An 18,390-nucleotide genomic window follows, 5' to 3' on the forward strand; every position below is an offset into this window, starting at 1 on the left:
GTGTTAAAATCGACGAGTAAAGCCGCGGGCAAAAGCTAGTCAAGTGGGAGATATTTCCCACATGTATGTTCATGGATATAGGGAAATAATTTCCCACAGAACCTACCTTTTAATGGTTAATGGGAAATAATATCCCACCGCCAAAAAAAACTATTAGGTACCCAATATTTTTTTTTTAATACTCAAGTCTTTAGTTTAATCTCGATATAACCCCGTACTGATGTATTAAAATTAACTTGTTTGAAGTCATGGCCGATTAAGGGTTAAAAGTTAATTAAGTATATAATGTATGTAAGGTAAAAATTAATAAAATCCAAATATTATGCTTTAAGTAACCTCTACACATAGGCCAGCCATTAATATGTTTTTTTTAAAGGAAGGATGCGTGCTATGGATTCACAAAAATAAAAATTGTATGTATAATTCAGAATAGCGATTAGCGCGCCACCTAGTTAAAAGTTTTAACATTAAACAATTCATATTATGATTATAATATTTTATTTAGAATTACCTGAGGAAATACCCTATTCCGTATTAATATGATAACAAAAAGTTTCATCAAAATCCGTCCAGTAGATTTTGTATAAAAGCCGGACAGCAAGCAGACACAAAAATACCAATGTTTCTTTTTTGGTATTTCAATGTAACTAGGTAAGTACTTATAGAATTGATTAAAATAATTATGAAAATTAATAATTATGATGTACCATGCAGTACCATGCATACTCTACATCAGAGTCATATTTCCAGCTTGTATCCAGTCTCACAGATACTATATCAGAAAGTTAGAGGGAATATTTCCACTAACAAGCCACAACAAGCATTTTCATGTATTACGTTAACTTTAAAGTTTGAAAGTTTAAATATTTAAATTATTGTAAGTTGTAACTTATTTCTACACACCCACAGAACAGTGTTTTTAATGTTCTGTGTACACACCATACTAATTTCAATTATTACAATATTATGATGATTTTCATTTATAATCTTGTAATAACCAAAGTTTGTTGTGTAGTCTGTTGACATTGTTGACAATGTCAGTGTCAGTTGTCAGCATCATCTGTATTCTGTAGGTACTGTCAAAAATGTCAAGATTACATTAAACTTTACAACAGGAAATGTAAAAATAACAAAATCATTAAAAATAAAATAAAAATCAAACAACACATGTGGCGTAGCGTGTTTATTGAATTCTTTTGTGTGAAATATAACATCATGAATCTGTTTAGTGACATTATGCTATTATAATAATGTGCTAATACGCAGTGCTATTCAGGAAATGAACTAAAACTTCTCTGTTTCATTGCGATTCTTAATTTAAGTGTTGTGAATAATGTTTCGAAGTAGAAGTTGGTTTGGGGGTGGATGGGGTCGTCCTAAAAATCCCCATTCCTTGGAGAGATTAAAATATCTTCACAATATTTTATGTAAGAATACAACTGTATCTGAGAGCAATCGTGGTATTTTAGTGGAGTCCTTGAGGTGCATTGCAGAAATTTTAATATGGGGTGATCAAAATGATAGTTCTGTGTTCGAGTAAGTTTAATTTTATTTAAAATTGGTAGTTTTTCATTCCATTTCTTATGTGTAAAGAAAATAATCTTGTTGTATAAGTATGTTAATTATATTTCTGCTCTGTATGATTTGTAATACATTTCACATAAGTAATTAAGTAGAACTTACAAGTATATTCAAGTTGAAGTTTGTGGTAAAAAACATAAATCATACACATTTATTTTTCTTTACAGTTTTTTCCTAGAAAAGAACATGTTGTCATATTTCCTTAAAATAATGAGGCAAAAGTGTGGTGGATCTTCATATGTTTGTGTGCAGTTATTGCAGACTCTCAATATTCTATTTGAGAATATAAGAAATGAAACCTCTCTTTGTAAGTGTTACCATTGTTTAAATTTATTCAAATTTCCTTATGACACCAAGAAAAATATGTCCCAACACTAAATATTATTATGAAAACAAAACAGTCCTGATAATTTATGTTGCCTATGTCACTACCATGACCACCTCCTTAGTACAGTGGTTGACGCATGAGCGTAGCACCGGGGGGGTCCTGGGTTCAATTCCCGGTGGAGAAAAAGAAAAAAAATGTCTCTGTATGGTAGGAAATAGAAGGTCCTCTTTGTCCATAAAGAAAATCGATCAGTGAAACGGATGCTTGTATGATAATGCATCTGTCCCTTACCCCACTAGAGGACATGGGACTTCGCTTTTGTCACTACCATAATAATTGTAATGATTAAAACAATACCTCATTAGTAAAAATCCGATCAATGGTTTCGGTTGTAGGGCCTGCCAAAGATATATAATTTTTTGGTAGTTGGTATGGATAATGGATATATTTGTGGCTATTATCCACTGATAAACTGTAGGCCTATAAACAACAAATATAAATTTTGCCCTGTATTAATATTGATACTTGCTAATGATAACATAGAAAAAAAAATCACAATTATTCAATTTACTTTGATAAGAAGATTCCTAGATGAGTCATAGTTGAACTTGGTCTCCAATCCCATAAACATATTATATAGTGGAAGAGTATAAATAACTATTATATGATTTGTTGCGACTGTATAAGGTTTCATGTCATTAAGGGCAATAAATGCAGATTTTCTAACCTTACATGAGATTATCAAGAGGTAATAGAATAATCTTCTTATTCAATGTATTTGTTTCAAATACAATATTGATAAGGTCATTTTATCAACTGGTCATTTGTTGGCAGATCACACATTGTTTAGGTCTAAGGAAAAAGTTAATATGAATCTTATGTAATTCTTGACCCTTAATTTAATTTGTATCTTATTATTTATAAAATAACATTGATCTAACTTAAAAATATGTTTGATGTTGGCACTTAAATTAGTAAAATATTTAGCACAAGGATCTAGAAATTTAAACTTGCATACATACAGAATCAGTGACTTCTGTAATAAATAAATGCAATTACTTTCAGATTATTTATTAAGCAACAACCATGTAAATTCCATTATTGTACATAAGTTTGATGTTTCTGACGAGGAAGTCATGGCATACTATATATCTTTCTTGAAAACTCTCAGCTTGAAACTAAATAATCATACCATTCACTTTTTCTATAATGAGGTAAGATATGAATACATTTAATAAAATTTGAATGTATTGTTGTATTTGTATACAACAAATATTATATAAACTACTAGCGGTCCGCCCCAATTTCGCCCGTGGTATCTACATGTTTAAACTATCCTATCTCTCAAGTTGGAACTGCACATGGTGTGCGAATTTTATTATAATCGGTTAAGTGATTTAAGAGTCCATTGAGGACAAACATTGTGACTCAAGATTTATATATATTAAGATTAGTAAATGACATAAACTATTAATTGGAGCCATTATTAAGTAATAGAATTGGAAAAAATGTTTAATAGAATTGAAGTCTGAATGTTAAAAACAGGCTTATCTCAGAAAATGCTTGCTAATGTTTATTTCAATCAGTTCATTGAAAATTATTAATTACATATTTTTAAACATATGTCCATGTGCCGTAAGTTGCACAACAACATGCAATTAAGAAAAAAAATACTATGAATGTTGTGTATTTCTTATTTCAGCATACAAAAGATTTTCCACTGTACACAGAAGCAATCAAATTCTTCAATCACCCAGAATCTATGGTTCGTATAGCTGTGCGGACTCTAACATTAAATGTGTATAGAGTACAAGACGCGAGTATGCTTCGTTTTATTAGAGATAGGTAAGACTTCTATTGTTATGTTTATTTTATATATATATATTGCCTAGAACCTTAATTTATGTTTCAAACCTACATACTTACTGCAATTTTTTTTTGTTGAGATTATTTGTTGTGTTAGCTTCACATCAGGCGATTTTGTGGTCAAGCGCTTCCCTATCTAAAGTAAAAAAAATTTTTTTTTTCTATAATGTGTTGTAACAAGATTTTTTGATAGTCTAATAAGCGGAATTTAAAAAGTTATCACATACAGAAATTAAGATTATTTTAATTCTCTAAGTGATAAAAAATAGTCGTGTATTATGACTTCTTGATTACAATATGAATAATAACATCATTTAAACATGAACTAAGGTTAAATGTTGAACATTATCAAACATGCTATTATTTTTATTTTGTTGACATTTTCAGTTATAAAAAAAAAATTATAGTTTTTAATTTATTTTAAACACTACTTCAACACGCGCAAAATTTAACTTCAGACAAAGATCGAAGGAATCCTTGCCTTTTAATTACTTCTGTTTTAATTGCAACTTGCAAGTAATTGTATGATCTCAATTTAATTGATGATTAAGTAATAATTATTTTGGTTATTATTTTAGAACTGCAGCGCCATACTTCAGTAATCTAGTGTGGTTTATTGGTAAACACATATTGGAATTAGATGCTTGTGTCAGGAATGATGCTGAGTAAGTTTCACTACTATGGAGTTAATTAATGAGTAACATCTATAATTTATGGCCAAGATGTAATTCATAGTGCCTATAAAATTAAGAGAAGATTACTTCTTTTCAGCCATCAATCACAACAGAAACTTGACGACTTAGTTGCAGAACATTTGGACCATCTGCATTACATTAACGATATTCTATGTCTCAATATCCCAGATTTAAATGATGTCCTCACTGAGCATCTGTTACACAAACTCCTCATACCGCTATATATTTATTCTTTAACTTCCGCCTCTATCAAACGTCCGACCACATCATCACCATATAACAGAGACCACATACAAAGTATTGAAGTAATTACGCGCAATCTTGAAGCCATTCTATCCGGTAGGAGCACAGATGTGCCTCCTAGAATAAAATATCCCATACAAAAAATGGACTCCGAAGAAGATTCCAAGCCATCGGTATCTTGCGTCGTTTCCCTATTTCTTTTATCGCAAGTGTTCCTAATTATAACGCACGGCCCTATTGTCCACGCTCTGGCCTGGATTATTATACAATCTGATTTATCTATATTCGAAGACGGGGCGATGAAAATATTAGACTTGTATATCAGTAGTGCAAAGTCCAATGTCAAATTGGAGTTCTCGAAGCCCCAGTTGAGTTTAGAAAAGGCTTTGGAATGTACTACGTGTCATGATAGGGATTATACAACGCCAGAATATAGTGGCGCTAAAGCATTCGGTTACGATACAGATCATTCCAGCTGTGACCTTGATCCTGAGTTAGTGTCCACCTCTCTTCCGTCCACATCGCACATAAGCGAAACTTCAAGCATTGCTCATGATTCTACAGAGGATCTGGTCACACAAATACAATCCCTAAAATCGCCTACTGTTAAGGAAAATATGCCCGATTCGCCTTTACCAGATTCTGGTATAGATTCGAACTCTTCTAAAACTGTATCTGAATTTAATAATATAACGGACGAGGAAAAACAAAAATTACTGGGTTCAATGCCAAGTACATCAACAGAAAAAGCCATGACATTAGAAGGTGTAATTGAAAAGGAGAGTAGAGATGTAGAGAAAAAGCCATTTTTGAAGACAGTTTTAGACTCTTTAGATTGCAGTGAGGACGATTACAAGGCATTATTTGCATTGTGTCTATTATATGCTCTGATTAACAATAAAGGTAAGGCTCTACTGAAAAAAAACAAAACTGATATTTTTGCAAATTGTGCCAAGTATTACTTAAGGTGTTTTAAATAATAACTAATTTTCTTAAAATTTTCACGCATCTTTGGTAAACCAGTCGGTAAGAACCATATAACTATAAGTGCTTTTTTGTTCCTTGCTCCTTTTATCTATTCAGGTTATTTTCAAATAAATTAATTTTCAGGAGTGAGCAGTGAGCTCTTGGACACATTACTACGATCTGAACTAGACGATAGTGGTAAAGTTATAGTGGCCAATGAAAGTAGTCAAGAAGAAAGTAGTAGTACACAAGAAGGCACGCCTCAGCCGATAAAATCTAAAGACAGATTCAATGCTTTGTTAATATCCAAATTGATGTCTATAGCGCATCTTAGCTGCAAACCTGGTAAGATTACATTTGGAAATTTATGTCACCGTTTATTTTCCCATAACTATACTTAATATGTATATCTTTGAATCGTTTTGTGAATTTGGTAGTAAAAATTAATTGGTTGTCGCATGTATTACACGCGTTGAAGTAATACCAATATCGATTCTATCGGTCGTTTTTATACAGGTATCTAGTTTTTTTTTAATGATCGAAGTCTATTCCCTTACTTGCTTGTTAAAGATAGCCATGAAAGGGGTCGGGTATATAGCCACTTTAGAAATAAAGCCCCATATTCATATTTTTCAAAATCGTTTTTTTTGACACTTCAATAAATTAATTTCTCCCCAGCATCAAAAGTTCGTCTCGTAACATGCGAGTTAACGGTCCGTTTACTCAAGATATCCATGGAGGGGTCGGGGGGTATAGCGAGCGCACGGCATCTAGCGGCCGCGGACAATCTTAGAGCAAGAGCCGCGGCGTTAGCGAGGAACTTTTATAAGTGTGACGATATATTCTTGGATATGTTTGAGGATGAGTAAGTTTTTAATTATCTGATTTTTAATATAATTATATGGTTAATGCACTAATTATAAAATGTAGTTCGATAAAAATTTAAATATATCAATTAATGATAAAAAATTGTGATTTTGTATAACAGTTTTTTTTTAATATTTCTTGGATTTCCTTTTAAATTTAAGAAAGGCCTTTCCTTTCCCTTTAAATTTGTGAAGTAATCATTTCTAAAACCTACTTGGCAAAGTTAACAGAAACGCGTTAGAATCTCGTCTAACGGTTTATTTACAGGATATTATTTTAAGCAATATTTCCTTAATTCTGAAAAATTTTAAAGGTACTGTGAAATGAGTAAACGTCCGTTAAACGTGGAATGGCTGTGTATGGATGCGGCTATATTGCTCCCTCCGACTAAAACGCCTATGTCAGGAATTGCCTTCGAAAAAAGACTACCGAGTGGCGAGGTAAATCAAATTCCCTCGTAATTGGAAAACCTTAATAATTACAGCTATTATTTTACTTTTAAGGGCCGATTTTTCAATCCTTAGTTAAAACTTATTCATCGAATATCGTATTAAACAACCATTTTAAAAATGTGTTACTTGCCCACTTTTAGACAGTTTTTAGGTGACTGTATATTGTTGTGTAATACTTTATTGGACGGATAAGATTTAACCAAGGATTGAAAAATCAGCCCTAAAAGTAATTAATTATTCTGCTTTTTCTCAATTTAACTAATTAGCTATTATTCATAAGAAATTTGTTTTTATTAGATGGAACGAGCTCGTCGTGCTATCCGGACGTTCTTCCTTATCCGAGATTTGTATCTAAAGCTGTCCGGAAAACAAGAAACACAATTACCTTTGGCTAATCATGCGCCGTTCGTACAAGTTGGAAAAACTTTAGATCTCAGTGAGTTCTCATATTATAAGGTTTAAAGATATTTATTCACATTGATACACAAATAACGTATTGGATCATTTGTGTTATTTTTGAAGCAATGATCCTTACTTAATAAAAATTTATACAATATTTAAATTTACAAAACAATAATGGTTCATAGGCTTTCAGGTCAGGTTGCGTATGTGAACGAATTGTGATATAAATACTGAAATTAAGTTCATTAATATGTAATTATAAATAGAACAAGACCTTGAATTGTATATAAAGGTCGATAAACTGGACTTTATTTGTATGTTGTACAAGCTACTTAAAATATTCATTTTGTATCATATTATGATGAATTCCGATGATAAATTAAAAATAACATATTTCTTAATAATGTCCTTTTATTTAAGTAACATTTTATTAACATCTTAGAGAATTTATCACAAAATATAAATTCAATTAATTTGAGCCAAAATGTTTATTTTTTTCATTTTTATTTATTTATTTTGCCTAAAAGCATGGAATTCTCGTATAATATTTTATTATAATGCTCTTTCAGATGACTCCGACCTAATATCATGTGACATAATACAAAAAGATGGCACATGGCACCATCGATTCCTTGCCGTGGACAATATTCAGATAATACTAGTGGAGCCAGATAAACAGAAGTTAGGCTGGGGAGTTGCCAAATTAGTGGGCAGTTTGCAGGATTTAGAGGTTAGTTGTAATTAGAAAAGCAAGTTTTAGAAGCTTATATTATATATGCATGTCTTTTCTCGAAAATTAGTAATGGTATGGTAGTTAGTTGTTACAAAATAAGAAACAGAAACTGTCTAACAGAACAAATGGAAAAAACCTGGAAACTTCTGTCAATAATCCAATTTTTGAATTGCACTGTAATAATAATTAAATCAACAAAGAAATATTTTTTCATACGTCTCCAGTCTAGTTTGTTGTATGTATTTAAGTCTAAAACTGAAGAATTCCATACATAATTATTTTACTCATTCAGATAACAGGCGACAAAGACGACCCAAGATGTCTACACCTAACCATCCATAAACCACGTGTAGGAGCGACTGGAGTATCTCCTCGTACTGTGTTATTACGGGCCAAGTTTAAGTTCGATGATCATATACGGAGTATGGCGGCTAAACAGAGGCTTACTAAGGTAGGATTAAAATGAGTGTGACTTGATTGGCTTGGAAAGTTTTTTCTAATGGGCAAAAAAATTGGTAAAAATACGCAATTTTTAAGGTCTAATGTACCATTTCCACCTTACCCTTATATGGCATTCAATACATCAGCACAAATTATTTATTTATTTATTTATTTATTTATTTATTTCAGAACCAAAGACACATATACATATTATCACAATACTCTGCCAAACTGTAAAACAGTTTGTTGGCAGATGTAGCTCCATTTTACAAAATATGTACTTCCATTTTACTTATAAAACACTACAATTTAATTTAACACTTTGATATTCTAACAGCTAACAATGTTACATTTCAACGGCCACAGATCATCAACACATCAACTCACTCTCAAATGCATTTAAAAAATATCTTCTTAATTCCTTCCTAATAATTCCATCCTTCCTATCACTTTCCTTAATTTTCATTGGGATTCTATTAAACAATTTTGGCACTAAGTACTTCCTATGTCTCTGCCCATAGTAGTTACAATAGTGTGGCACTTCTAATACATTTTTAGTTCTTAAGTTATAAGACATTGTTTTATTAATACAGATTTTAAATTCATCATTATGAAATTGTTCCATTGCTATTAACATATTTACCTTCTCATGAACAGGCAGCATCTTGCACTCTACAAACAAATAGTTATAATCATTATTTTTTTTACAGCGGATTTTTACTTTTTCATGTGCTAATATTTTAATAAATTTTAATTGAAGCGCTTTTATTTTATCAAGGTAAGTCTTAAAAGTGCGCCCATAGCTAGCCAATCCATAAGAAAGCAGTGAGTCAGTCAATGCATAGTACACAATATACATAGTGGCCTTATCTAAAATAAAACTAAGATGATGAAATTTAACAAGAACTGCCCTCAGCCTATCCGAAAGATTAAGAATATGAGATTTCCATGAAAAGTATTTATCAATAACTAACCCCAAGTATTTGTATTCTTCCACTAATTCAATATTTTTACAATTACATTTCTTTGCAATATGTAGACATTCATAATTATGACCTAATATTTTTGGCGAATTCATAGTCTTACTATAAGGTGAGCGAATATGTATACATTTTGTTTTATTCATATTGATTATGATTCCATTATCGTGCGCCCATTTTATTATATTTGTAAAGTCATTTTGTATTTTAGCTTCTAATATGTGCATATCTTTATGCGCATAGAGTAGACAAGTATCATCCGCATACATATATATACTGCAATCACGTACTACACTGCACATACTGTTCACATGCATTATGTATCCAACGGGTCCGAAGACGGAGCCGGTTGGCACGCCACACTCAACCTTTGCCGGCTTACTGGCCTCCCCGCTAACCATTGTTACAAGTGTTCTATTCCCAAGGTACGCCTGGAGCCATTTACTAACACTCCCTGCGACCCCACACTCTTCCATTGCCTGAAGCAGCTGGTGGTGCTCCAAAGTGTCAAAAGCTTTTTTGAAGTCTATGAAAACGATCACCACCTGCTTCCGTTGGTCTAGGGCCTCATTAACTTCATCCGTGAATCGTGCCAGGAGCGTCTCCGTGCTTCGGCCCCGCCGAAATCCATATTGGTTATCGGTTAATACATTATTTTTTTCTAAAAAACTACTAATCTGTCCGACAATATATTTTTCTACAATTTTATTTATAACCGACAATATTGCTATGGGTCTATAATTTGTGTAATCTGTATGTGCTCCCTGTTTGAAAATAGGTCTGATTATAGCGGATTTTAACATGTCAGGATACAGCCCTTTGTCTACACATAAATTTATAAACAATGCCAAAATTGGACTCAGTGTACTTTTTAACATTTTTATCTCTTTTACCCTTATTTTATCTATACCAGGCGATTTATTAGAACTTAAATTATTAATTATTTTTTCAACATCCTTGGATGATGCTTTTTGAAACCTTAGTGACACTAAACTATCTTTAATGTAAGTATATCGATCAAGGAATTTATAATCACAGTTGTGTTTAATATTTGAGATCTCTTTTGTAAATGTGTGAGAAAATTTATCACAAATGTTTACTGTAGTATCCGATTTACCTAAATATTTTATAATAATTTCATCTATACTTTTTTTATTTTGACCTGTCCATGAGTTTATTTTAAACCAAATTTTTTTGAGATCCTTTTTACACTTTAAAATTTCCTCTTTTCTGTAACTATTTTTTGCCTTATTAATATGCTTATTCACTCTATTCCTATACTTATTATATTGTAAACGTAAATTCAAATCCATTGGTCTACTTTTTGAGTATTTAAACAATTTATCCCTAGTATTAATCATATTTTTTAATTTTTTTGTTATCCAAGGCTTACATTTTCTCTTTTTATTGAGATTTATGAACATATGTGCTTGGTCATAGGCCATATTAAATATAGTATACAATTTATCATATAAGATTAACGGACACTTACAGTTCAATAGATCAGTCCACTCAGCATTTTCAAGAAATTCTAGCACTTTTTTATCACATATTACACTTACACTGTTTCCTTTGTTACACATATCTATTTTCTTTTCACTATCTATACACAAGCCTATAAGATAATGATCTGATATTTTACTATTTAAAACATATGAAGAAGCCTTTCTTTTGGTTCGTACCCACACATGATCGATGCACGAGCTCGTCACTGAGCCACAATATATCTCCTCGCGTGTTACGTCACTGATTGCACATTGCATGCCGACTTCGCACATGTTGTTGTTATACATATTCACTACACTGTTTGTTCCCGCCATTAGGTCAATATTTGTGTCTCCAATCATTACCAACTCGCCATTTTTAGGCAATCTGGATAAAGTATATTGTATTTCCTTCAGAAATCCCAGTTTGTTTGTCTTTGGTGGTCTATAAACACACAGTATATGCAAGGGCAGCTCACCGTCTTGAAGTATTTCACAATGAATGGCCTCTGAGTAGTTACAATTTAGCAGATTTGAGTTGAATTTTAATGTATTTTTTATATATATCAATATTCCTCCCCCTCTCTTATTTTCCCTTGTGTGTATACTAGTGTCAAATCCTTGTAGGCAGTATAAATCCAATTCATTTTTTTTTATGTTTATTTCTGTAAGTACAATGATATCAATCTTATTTCTGCAGTTACTTATCAATGTTTCAAATTGATTGAAGTTTTTTCTTAAAGATCTTATGTTTAAATGAATAATATTTATATTTGTATTTTGTCTGCTAATAATATCTGCTTCCCAGCTGTTTAAAGTTGTATACTTTTTAAATCTTATATTATTTTGTATATCTGGTATGGAGTTATTGAATTTTGTAATATAGTAATTAACTGATTGTTTTGTTATATTTTGATGTGTGATTGTGTCATGATGATTTATTCACTTGCAAATAAGTCTATATCACTTAATGTACGAATAGCTCTAATTTTGGGATTTTTTGGATCATCCTTTCTTATAAGTACCTTTCCTTCTTGTACCCAAATATATTTATAGATTTGCTTCAACTCATTTTTTGCAGTCCAGAGTAAGTTACGCGTGTACTTAGTTAAATTTTCATTGATAAATATCCGCTTCATGTTGCCGTTTTGAAAAAGGTCGTCATTTGTTAATTGATGTGTTTTTCTTGTTGCCAGCCATTGGTCACGAGCTGTTCGTGTTCGCATAGTAACAATGACGGGGCGCGGTTTTATATCGCCCTGCTGGTTAGATCCCGCATTGGTTTTTTTCTTTTCGCCTGCCCACTTTATTTCACTGATCGTATTTGTTTCTACTCCCAATTTATTTGCAAGACTTTTAATTGTACTTTCTAAATTTTTGGTTAAGTTTTCGTCTATTCCTATTATCTCGACATTTTTCTCCTTCTCACGAACTTCTAGGTAGGCTACTCTCTCCTCTAATGCCTTATTACTGTTATCCAGGTGTAAATTTTTATATTCTAACGCCTTGATTTTTTTGTCAGTTTTTTCTTTTTCTTCGATTAATTCTTGATACTTCTCAGCATAAAAACTTATGTCGTTAGACATGGATTCCAGCGTTTGCTTCATGTTAAACACAATAGCTAATTTCTCGTTTACTTCCTCTAATATCTTCTCTGCCGAAACTTTTGATGGGTCAACCGTAATGGCGGATTCAACCGTAATGGCGGATTCTGCCGGCCCCGCCAATTGACATTCGTCACACTTCTCTGTTATATTGAATGCAATGATTTTTCCCGCACATTTCTTGTGAAATATGCCTTCACAAGACCCGTTACATTTGACTGACTCCCCCTTCACTCGCGCTATTGACAACTTACAGTATTTACACTGCACCATGTTTTTATTTGTTTTTGGAACAACAATAATCACGTACGCACCGCAGGAGCTTGCGCGTGCGACTGACGTTGGTGTCTCGCGTTGATTGTTGAAATGTTAAGTAAGCATACTACTATACAGTATTTGTTTACCTTTTATGTTGCGATTATTCAAAATTTTTAGGAATTAGTTACACAGAGGTAGGATACAAGGAACTCTTTAAATAAAATGACAAAAACAACATAACATTTAAATTTATTCCCAGGGCCGTACAAAATCCCGCCAAAAGAAGATGCAACAGATCGGTCGGCTTCTAGAAGTGTCTGGAATATCAGCTCCCACTATGGCGCCGCGACATCGGCCGTTATTCGCTAGACCCTCTTTGACCACTGTTCGGAGACATTCGGGTAAACTGAAATTATAATAATATTAGGAAAAAAATAAGGCAATTAACATATTATAAACTTATATGTATAAAATTCGTAGCTTTGCTCCCAAAATGTTGGATAAAATGAAATTCAAATTCAAATTGAAATTCAAATTCTGAATTTGAATTTGGATAAAATGAAATCTATGTAAGTTACCATATTATGTCTACAGCTAAATCTATTCTGAAGGGTTAGGTTTAACGAGTAATAATCAACTCATCAAACCCATAATAAACTTTTTTGTTTGTAGCAGAATATATTATAGTATGATAAGACAATATGTCTGTTTCACAAATAGATATTTCAGAAACAAATGCACTTTATTTTATTAGTATTTACTTGTCACACAAAAATCTGACATTTCTTGACTCAACTCACTCCGTGTGAAATTTATTTGTGGGAGCTGTATGAGTACATACAATACAATTACTAGTATATTTTCCAGGTATAGAAGGTGACGATGCAGAGAGAAGGTTGCGTCGTCCAAGCGGACATGTTCTAAAGGACGGTATCGTGGTCTATCGGGAACGGACCACCACTAGCAGAGAGAGGTTTGTCTAATATTTAAGAAATAGTTAAATATACTAGAACTAAAAAAAAAAAACAAGCTGGAAAGTTAAAAATGACGTAAACCTATGTATTTCAGGGTTGTACAAACTCTTACGCGGTTAAAATGGTTGGCAAAGTTTGTATAATTATGCTTTTGCTTGATGTCATGCTCATTTAATATTTCGCATTTATATTGTGATCATTTATTGAAGTCACGAAATCAGCTAGTATATAATTATTTGAGTGTTTGGGAAATAAAATCTTTTTATTGGAAAACGCTATTTATTGATTGAACATACGCATCGATGTATCTCCTATGTGGTCGTCCTTTTTGTGTATGGTCTGTTCGGTTTTGTGTATGGTATATATTGTCGTTTCGAACGTTTTGTTGGGAGTTTCGCTACTATTTGTATTCTGTATGTCGTGAATCTGTTAACCGTGTTAAATACAATTATATTTTATGTAAATAGCTTAGCTCCGGGAGTAGCTCGTCAAAATGTGGCAAATTAGCGACATTTTTCTTCAGTTGTCTCTTTCGCTCGGGATATTTGAATCATGCCATCTCTTTGACGTCCTATTAATTGTGTGTGTTAATGTGCCGTATTTTGAAGTGAAATTTCTATAAGCGCCTTGTGAATAAAATTTCAAAGTTGCGTCGTGGCAATACCGTCATGTCATGGAGTAAGGCGATGATGTTGGTATCTTTGAATCTTGCCAAAGAAGTTTCACTTCTGACACGTGTGCTCGGCACACACGCTCTTTTTTCTTAAAATAATATGATTGATTGTAAATTAAAAGGATGTTTTAAACATTATAGTAGTGTGTCACGTGGTAGCAGTGGGCGGGGCGGGTCAAGAGAGGGTTCGCCAAGAGCAAGGGATGAAGAAATACCGCTAGAGAATATACAGCGGGCGGCTGTTGTTGTACCACAGGTTGGGGTTCATATTATTATTTACTAGCTGTGTCCTGCGGTTTTACCCGCAGTGCACTTCTGTTGGTCTTAGCGTGATGATATATAGCCTATAGCCTTCCTCAATAAATGGGCTATCTAACACCGAAAGAATTTTTCAAATCGGAACAGTAGTTCCCGAGATTAGTGCGTTCAAACAAACGAACTCTCATCTCATCTTTATAATATTAGTATAGATTATGTAACCTTTATAGGCATTATTTGATAGTATGCAATTAATAGATTTTGAACAGTATTACGTTAGATATATCTTTAAAGAAGGTTTTATAGGATAAACTTGTATGTTTCATACCAAAATGAAGGCGATAATCTGCAGTAATCTTCGTTTAGGTATTATGTATAGGTAGTGATATGAATATGTTTTTTAATATATTTTTTTTTTTTTAATAAAAAGATTAAACGAACCTACTAAAAATAAGCAGTTAGAAATCGAATATAGCAACACATTTTTCGCGTTTTGGTGTTCGTTTTATTTTAATATTTTTAACTTGTTCGGACTACTTAGTTACTATTTATTTCGATTCAAACTTCAAATGTTGTAATATTAAATAATTTCCTTAAATTATTTTGATACAATACTATTAAAAGTATATTATAGTGTAGTATATTATATAACATGTTTAAATATTTCAGAATATCCCTAGCACATCGCAAGCCCCTCGAGTATCGCGAACCTCATCAGAAGAAACTTCCTTCATTTCGGGTGAGCCGAGACCCAAAAGAAAAGGCATTATAGAGACCATTTGATATTAGCTACACACTAGAAATTAAATGAATATGGAAAAACTAAGAAAATTTGGAAAAGGTCGCCCTTTTCAATGTTTGTGGGAAAGACAAAAATGTTAAAATACATTAAGTTTTAGTGGAAATTCAAGTTCGGTCGGAAATAAAATGCGTGGCGTTAATATAGATTAATTACGTAAATAAATTTAATGTTAAATAGTATAATAATTTTACTGGCTGTTATGTGAAACATATTCGGAAAAATATTACCTAAAAATTATCATTAACATATGAATAATAGAGCATATTATAAGATTTAAATAAGTAACTAATAGTGAAAAAATTCCAAAAGTAAAAAGCGGTTCCATTGTATTGTGACGTCATAGACAAAATTACTCGCTTGTTTTTAAAACGAATGAAGCCTGGTCTGAATGACTAAAATATAGTAAAAACAGTTACAGCCTAATAACCGTTTCGTATGGTATAGACTTATGTATATTTTAATACACATTTTAACTAATTAATAAATGATGTAATTGTAATTTATAGTACAGTTAACATTTATAATATTATTTTCACAAACTTTCTTCACTATAACACGTTCACCTCAGTGTCTTCCTCCATTCAAATTAAGTAGTAAATTAAAAATATATAAAAATCGTTCATTGATATGCCATTTCGCTCGTACTTGAGCGTTTATACTCGTGCTATCCCACTCATTTTACTAGTAATTATTTTCATAAGTTACAATATTATTTCATAGTTTGTTTTATCGAACTCATAATATCATATCTGCAGCTATAGAAATTTATTTTGTTAGAAAAAGGTATACTCTCTCTGTCTCTATAGTTTGAATGTATCCATATCAAGAAAAGCTAATGTTAATAACAAAATGTTGCCAGAAGTATACTTAATCAAATGTTTTTTTTTTTAATTTCTGCTATAATTGTTGAAGACAATTATTTTAATTGCCTATATCTATAATTTCATCCTTAAAGATGTATTTGTGAAGACGGGTTTTAGACAAGATTATTTTCTGTAATTTGGAGTAAAACGTCTAAGGAAAACCGTCTCCTTTATATTCAAGAAAATATTCAATACTCTTGTGGAAAGGATAATTATCAATTCATGGAAAAAATTAAAATCGTATAGTAATGTGATATAAGTTAAAATATAAACAATATAATTGCTTCCAAATTATGTTATTTTATAAGTTTGGCGGCTGAGCTGGCCTTTAGGTTGTGGTGCTACAAAATTAGGATTATTTCCATTTATAATTATTTTAGTTTAATAAATGGGTATTTATAAAATAATGATTTGCTTTTTCAACTAACTATTTGTATCAGTATTTGATGTCAATGGGAAATGTATATATTTATTTTTTAGCTTTGTGATTTGAAGTTTATTGTAAGTTTTTGGGCTTCGTGTTTAGTTACCTTTTTTTGGTCTAAATTTTATTCGTGTATTCTTTTTTTCTTTAATATTTCAATAAGTATAAGCCTCTCCCTTTCTCTCTTATCTTTTTTATGTTCTTTTTATTTTTTACCGAGAACATACTTAATTTTCTTTGAGATTTTTTTTGTTTGAGAATCCGTAGATAGTTACGTAAATTTAAAATGTGGAGCAACAATTTCATTAAGTACTGTATTCTGTTCATCAAGTATTATGGCTCATCAAAAAGATTTAGTTAAAAATCAGATTACCTAGATAGGTTTTATTGTAATAGGAAACTGTATTTCATTAAATAACCAACAAATGTTAATAATATCGTCATCAAATGTTCTATTTTATTCGTGATTTATTTAACTACAACAGCAATTGTGTATTTTTTTATATTAGCACCAATTGTCCCATTACAATACAAAGGTTGTTTTTAGTTTTTGTTTTATATTTTAATATTATTTTGTAAAGAATACACATTGATCTCATTGGAAATATTGTGAAATTTCGCACTCATGTATACTTTTAAAAAACTATTCATTTATTGTATTCTCAATAAAGTGCATGATATTAAAATATAAAATGTCTACAAACGTACCTTGTCACGATCTATTAGAAAGAATCATTAGTATTAGAAAAAATTTCATATACTTATCCGTAGTTAAGAAATTTCTTGGTCCATTAATATAGTTATTAGATTATATTCATAGTTGTATGTAAACTTTTCATCATTGGTGTATTTTTATATGAATAATTTAACTTGATGTGTCAAAATGTAACGGTTTTGGATGTATTTCGTATGGTATTGTCATGTTGTGATTTTTATTTAAGTTTTGCAATAATGTAAATATGTAATAGATATGTACTTGGTATTAGTTGGAAAATATATGACATGTTATGATAATTTGTTGTTTTATTATAAATATTTTCACCCAACACAATCAATTTTTTCAGACCACACGTACTATGAATGTTTTATGTTACACGCATTTTTTCGGTAAAAATGTGTAAGAAGTTAAGAGCAAAAAGTTCATCCAAGCATCTAGTAGGGGAAAGGAATTTTTTCCTAAGAGAAATTATTTTTAAAACTTATAACTTCATGCAGTGGCGTTGATGATACAAAAGGGTTAAAAAATAAAACATGATGCTTTTTCGTCTAATTTATTGATTAATCATCTGCTCTATACACATGATATGCACCAATGCTTATAAATTATACAAACGATAAGGGGTAATCACAAACAAACGTACTGTCATATAAAACTGGTAACCTTGAGCTTTGCCGAACATTTAACTAAATATAAACATTCAATACCGCTTCAATAAACTTCACATATTCAACATTAAATCACAGTTCAATCAACACGATTTCATTGCACCGTCAGT

General features: G+C 31.4%; 1 protein-coding gene across 2 annotated transcripts; it reads left to right on the plus strand.

Annotated features, from left to right (window-relative positions):
• The first annotated feature begins 1,072 nt into the window (after nt 1-1,072).
• ema (C-type lectin domain containing ema) lies at nt 1,073-17,908 on the plus strand. Of its 2 annotated transcripts, none has more exons than XM_089698364.1 (16): nt 1,073-1,536; nt 1,749-1,888; nt 2,975-3,123; nt 3,612-3,754; nt 4,354-4,440; nt 4,532-5,616; nt 5,824-6,024; nt 6,358-6,544; nt 6,860-6,986; nt 7,296-7,434; nt 7,970-8,130; nt 8,426-8,584; nt 13,160-13,301; nt 13,768-13,873; nt 14,689-14,803; nt 15,475-17,908. In XM_089698364.1, the coding sequence occupies exons 1-16, from the start codon at nt 1,334-1,336 to the stop codon at nt 15,586-15,588; spliced, it is 3,258 nt and encodes a 1,085-aa protein (XP_089554490.1). In that variant the 5' UTR covers nt 1,073-1,333; the 3' UTR covers nt 15,589-17,908. The 2 variants fall into 2 exon arrangements, with proteins under 2 accessions (XP_089554490.1, XP_089554491.1); XM_089698365.1 differs by having other exon boundaries at nt 4,547-5,616.
• The last annotated feature ends 482 nt before the right edge of the window (nt 17,909-18,390 follow it).

This window comes from Colias philodice, chromosome 8, assembly GCF_061535455.1.
Source record: "Colias philodice isolate Cphi_HAF_F1 chromosome 8, ilColPhil1 Martin Lab GWU primary, whole genome shotgun sequence".
In the NCBI taxonomy this organism is placed as follows: Eukaryota; Metazoa; Arthropoda; class Insecta; order Lepidoptera; family Pieridae; genus Colias; species Colias philodice.

Coding starts and splice junctions, on each gene's coding strand:
- ema (XM_089698364.1), top strand. CDS start 1,334: ATGTTTCGAAGTAGAAGTTGGTTTGGGGGTGGATGGGGTCGTCCTAAA. Junction 1,889..2,974: donor AAGAAATGAAACCTCTCTTT/GTAAGTGTTACC, acceptor AATTACTTTCAG/ATTATTTATTAAGCAACAAC. Junction 3,124..3,611: donor TTCACTTTTTCTATAATGAG/GTAAGATATGAA, acceptor TTCTTATTTCAG/CATACAAAAGATTTTCCACT.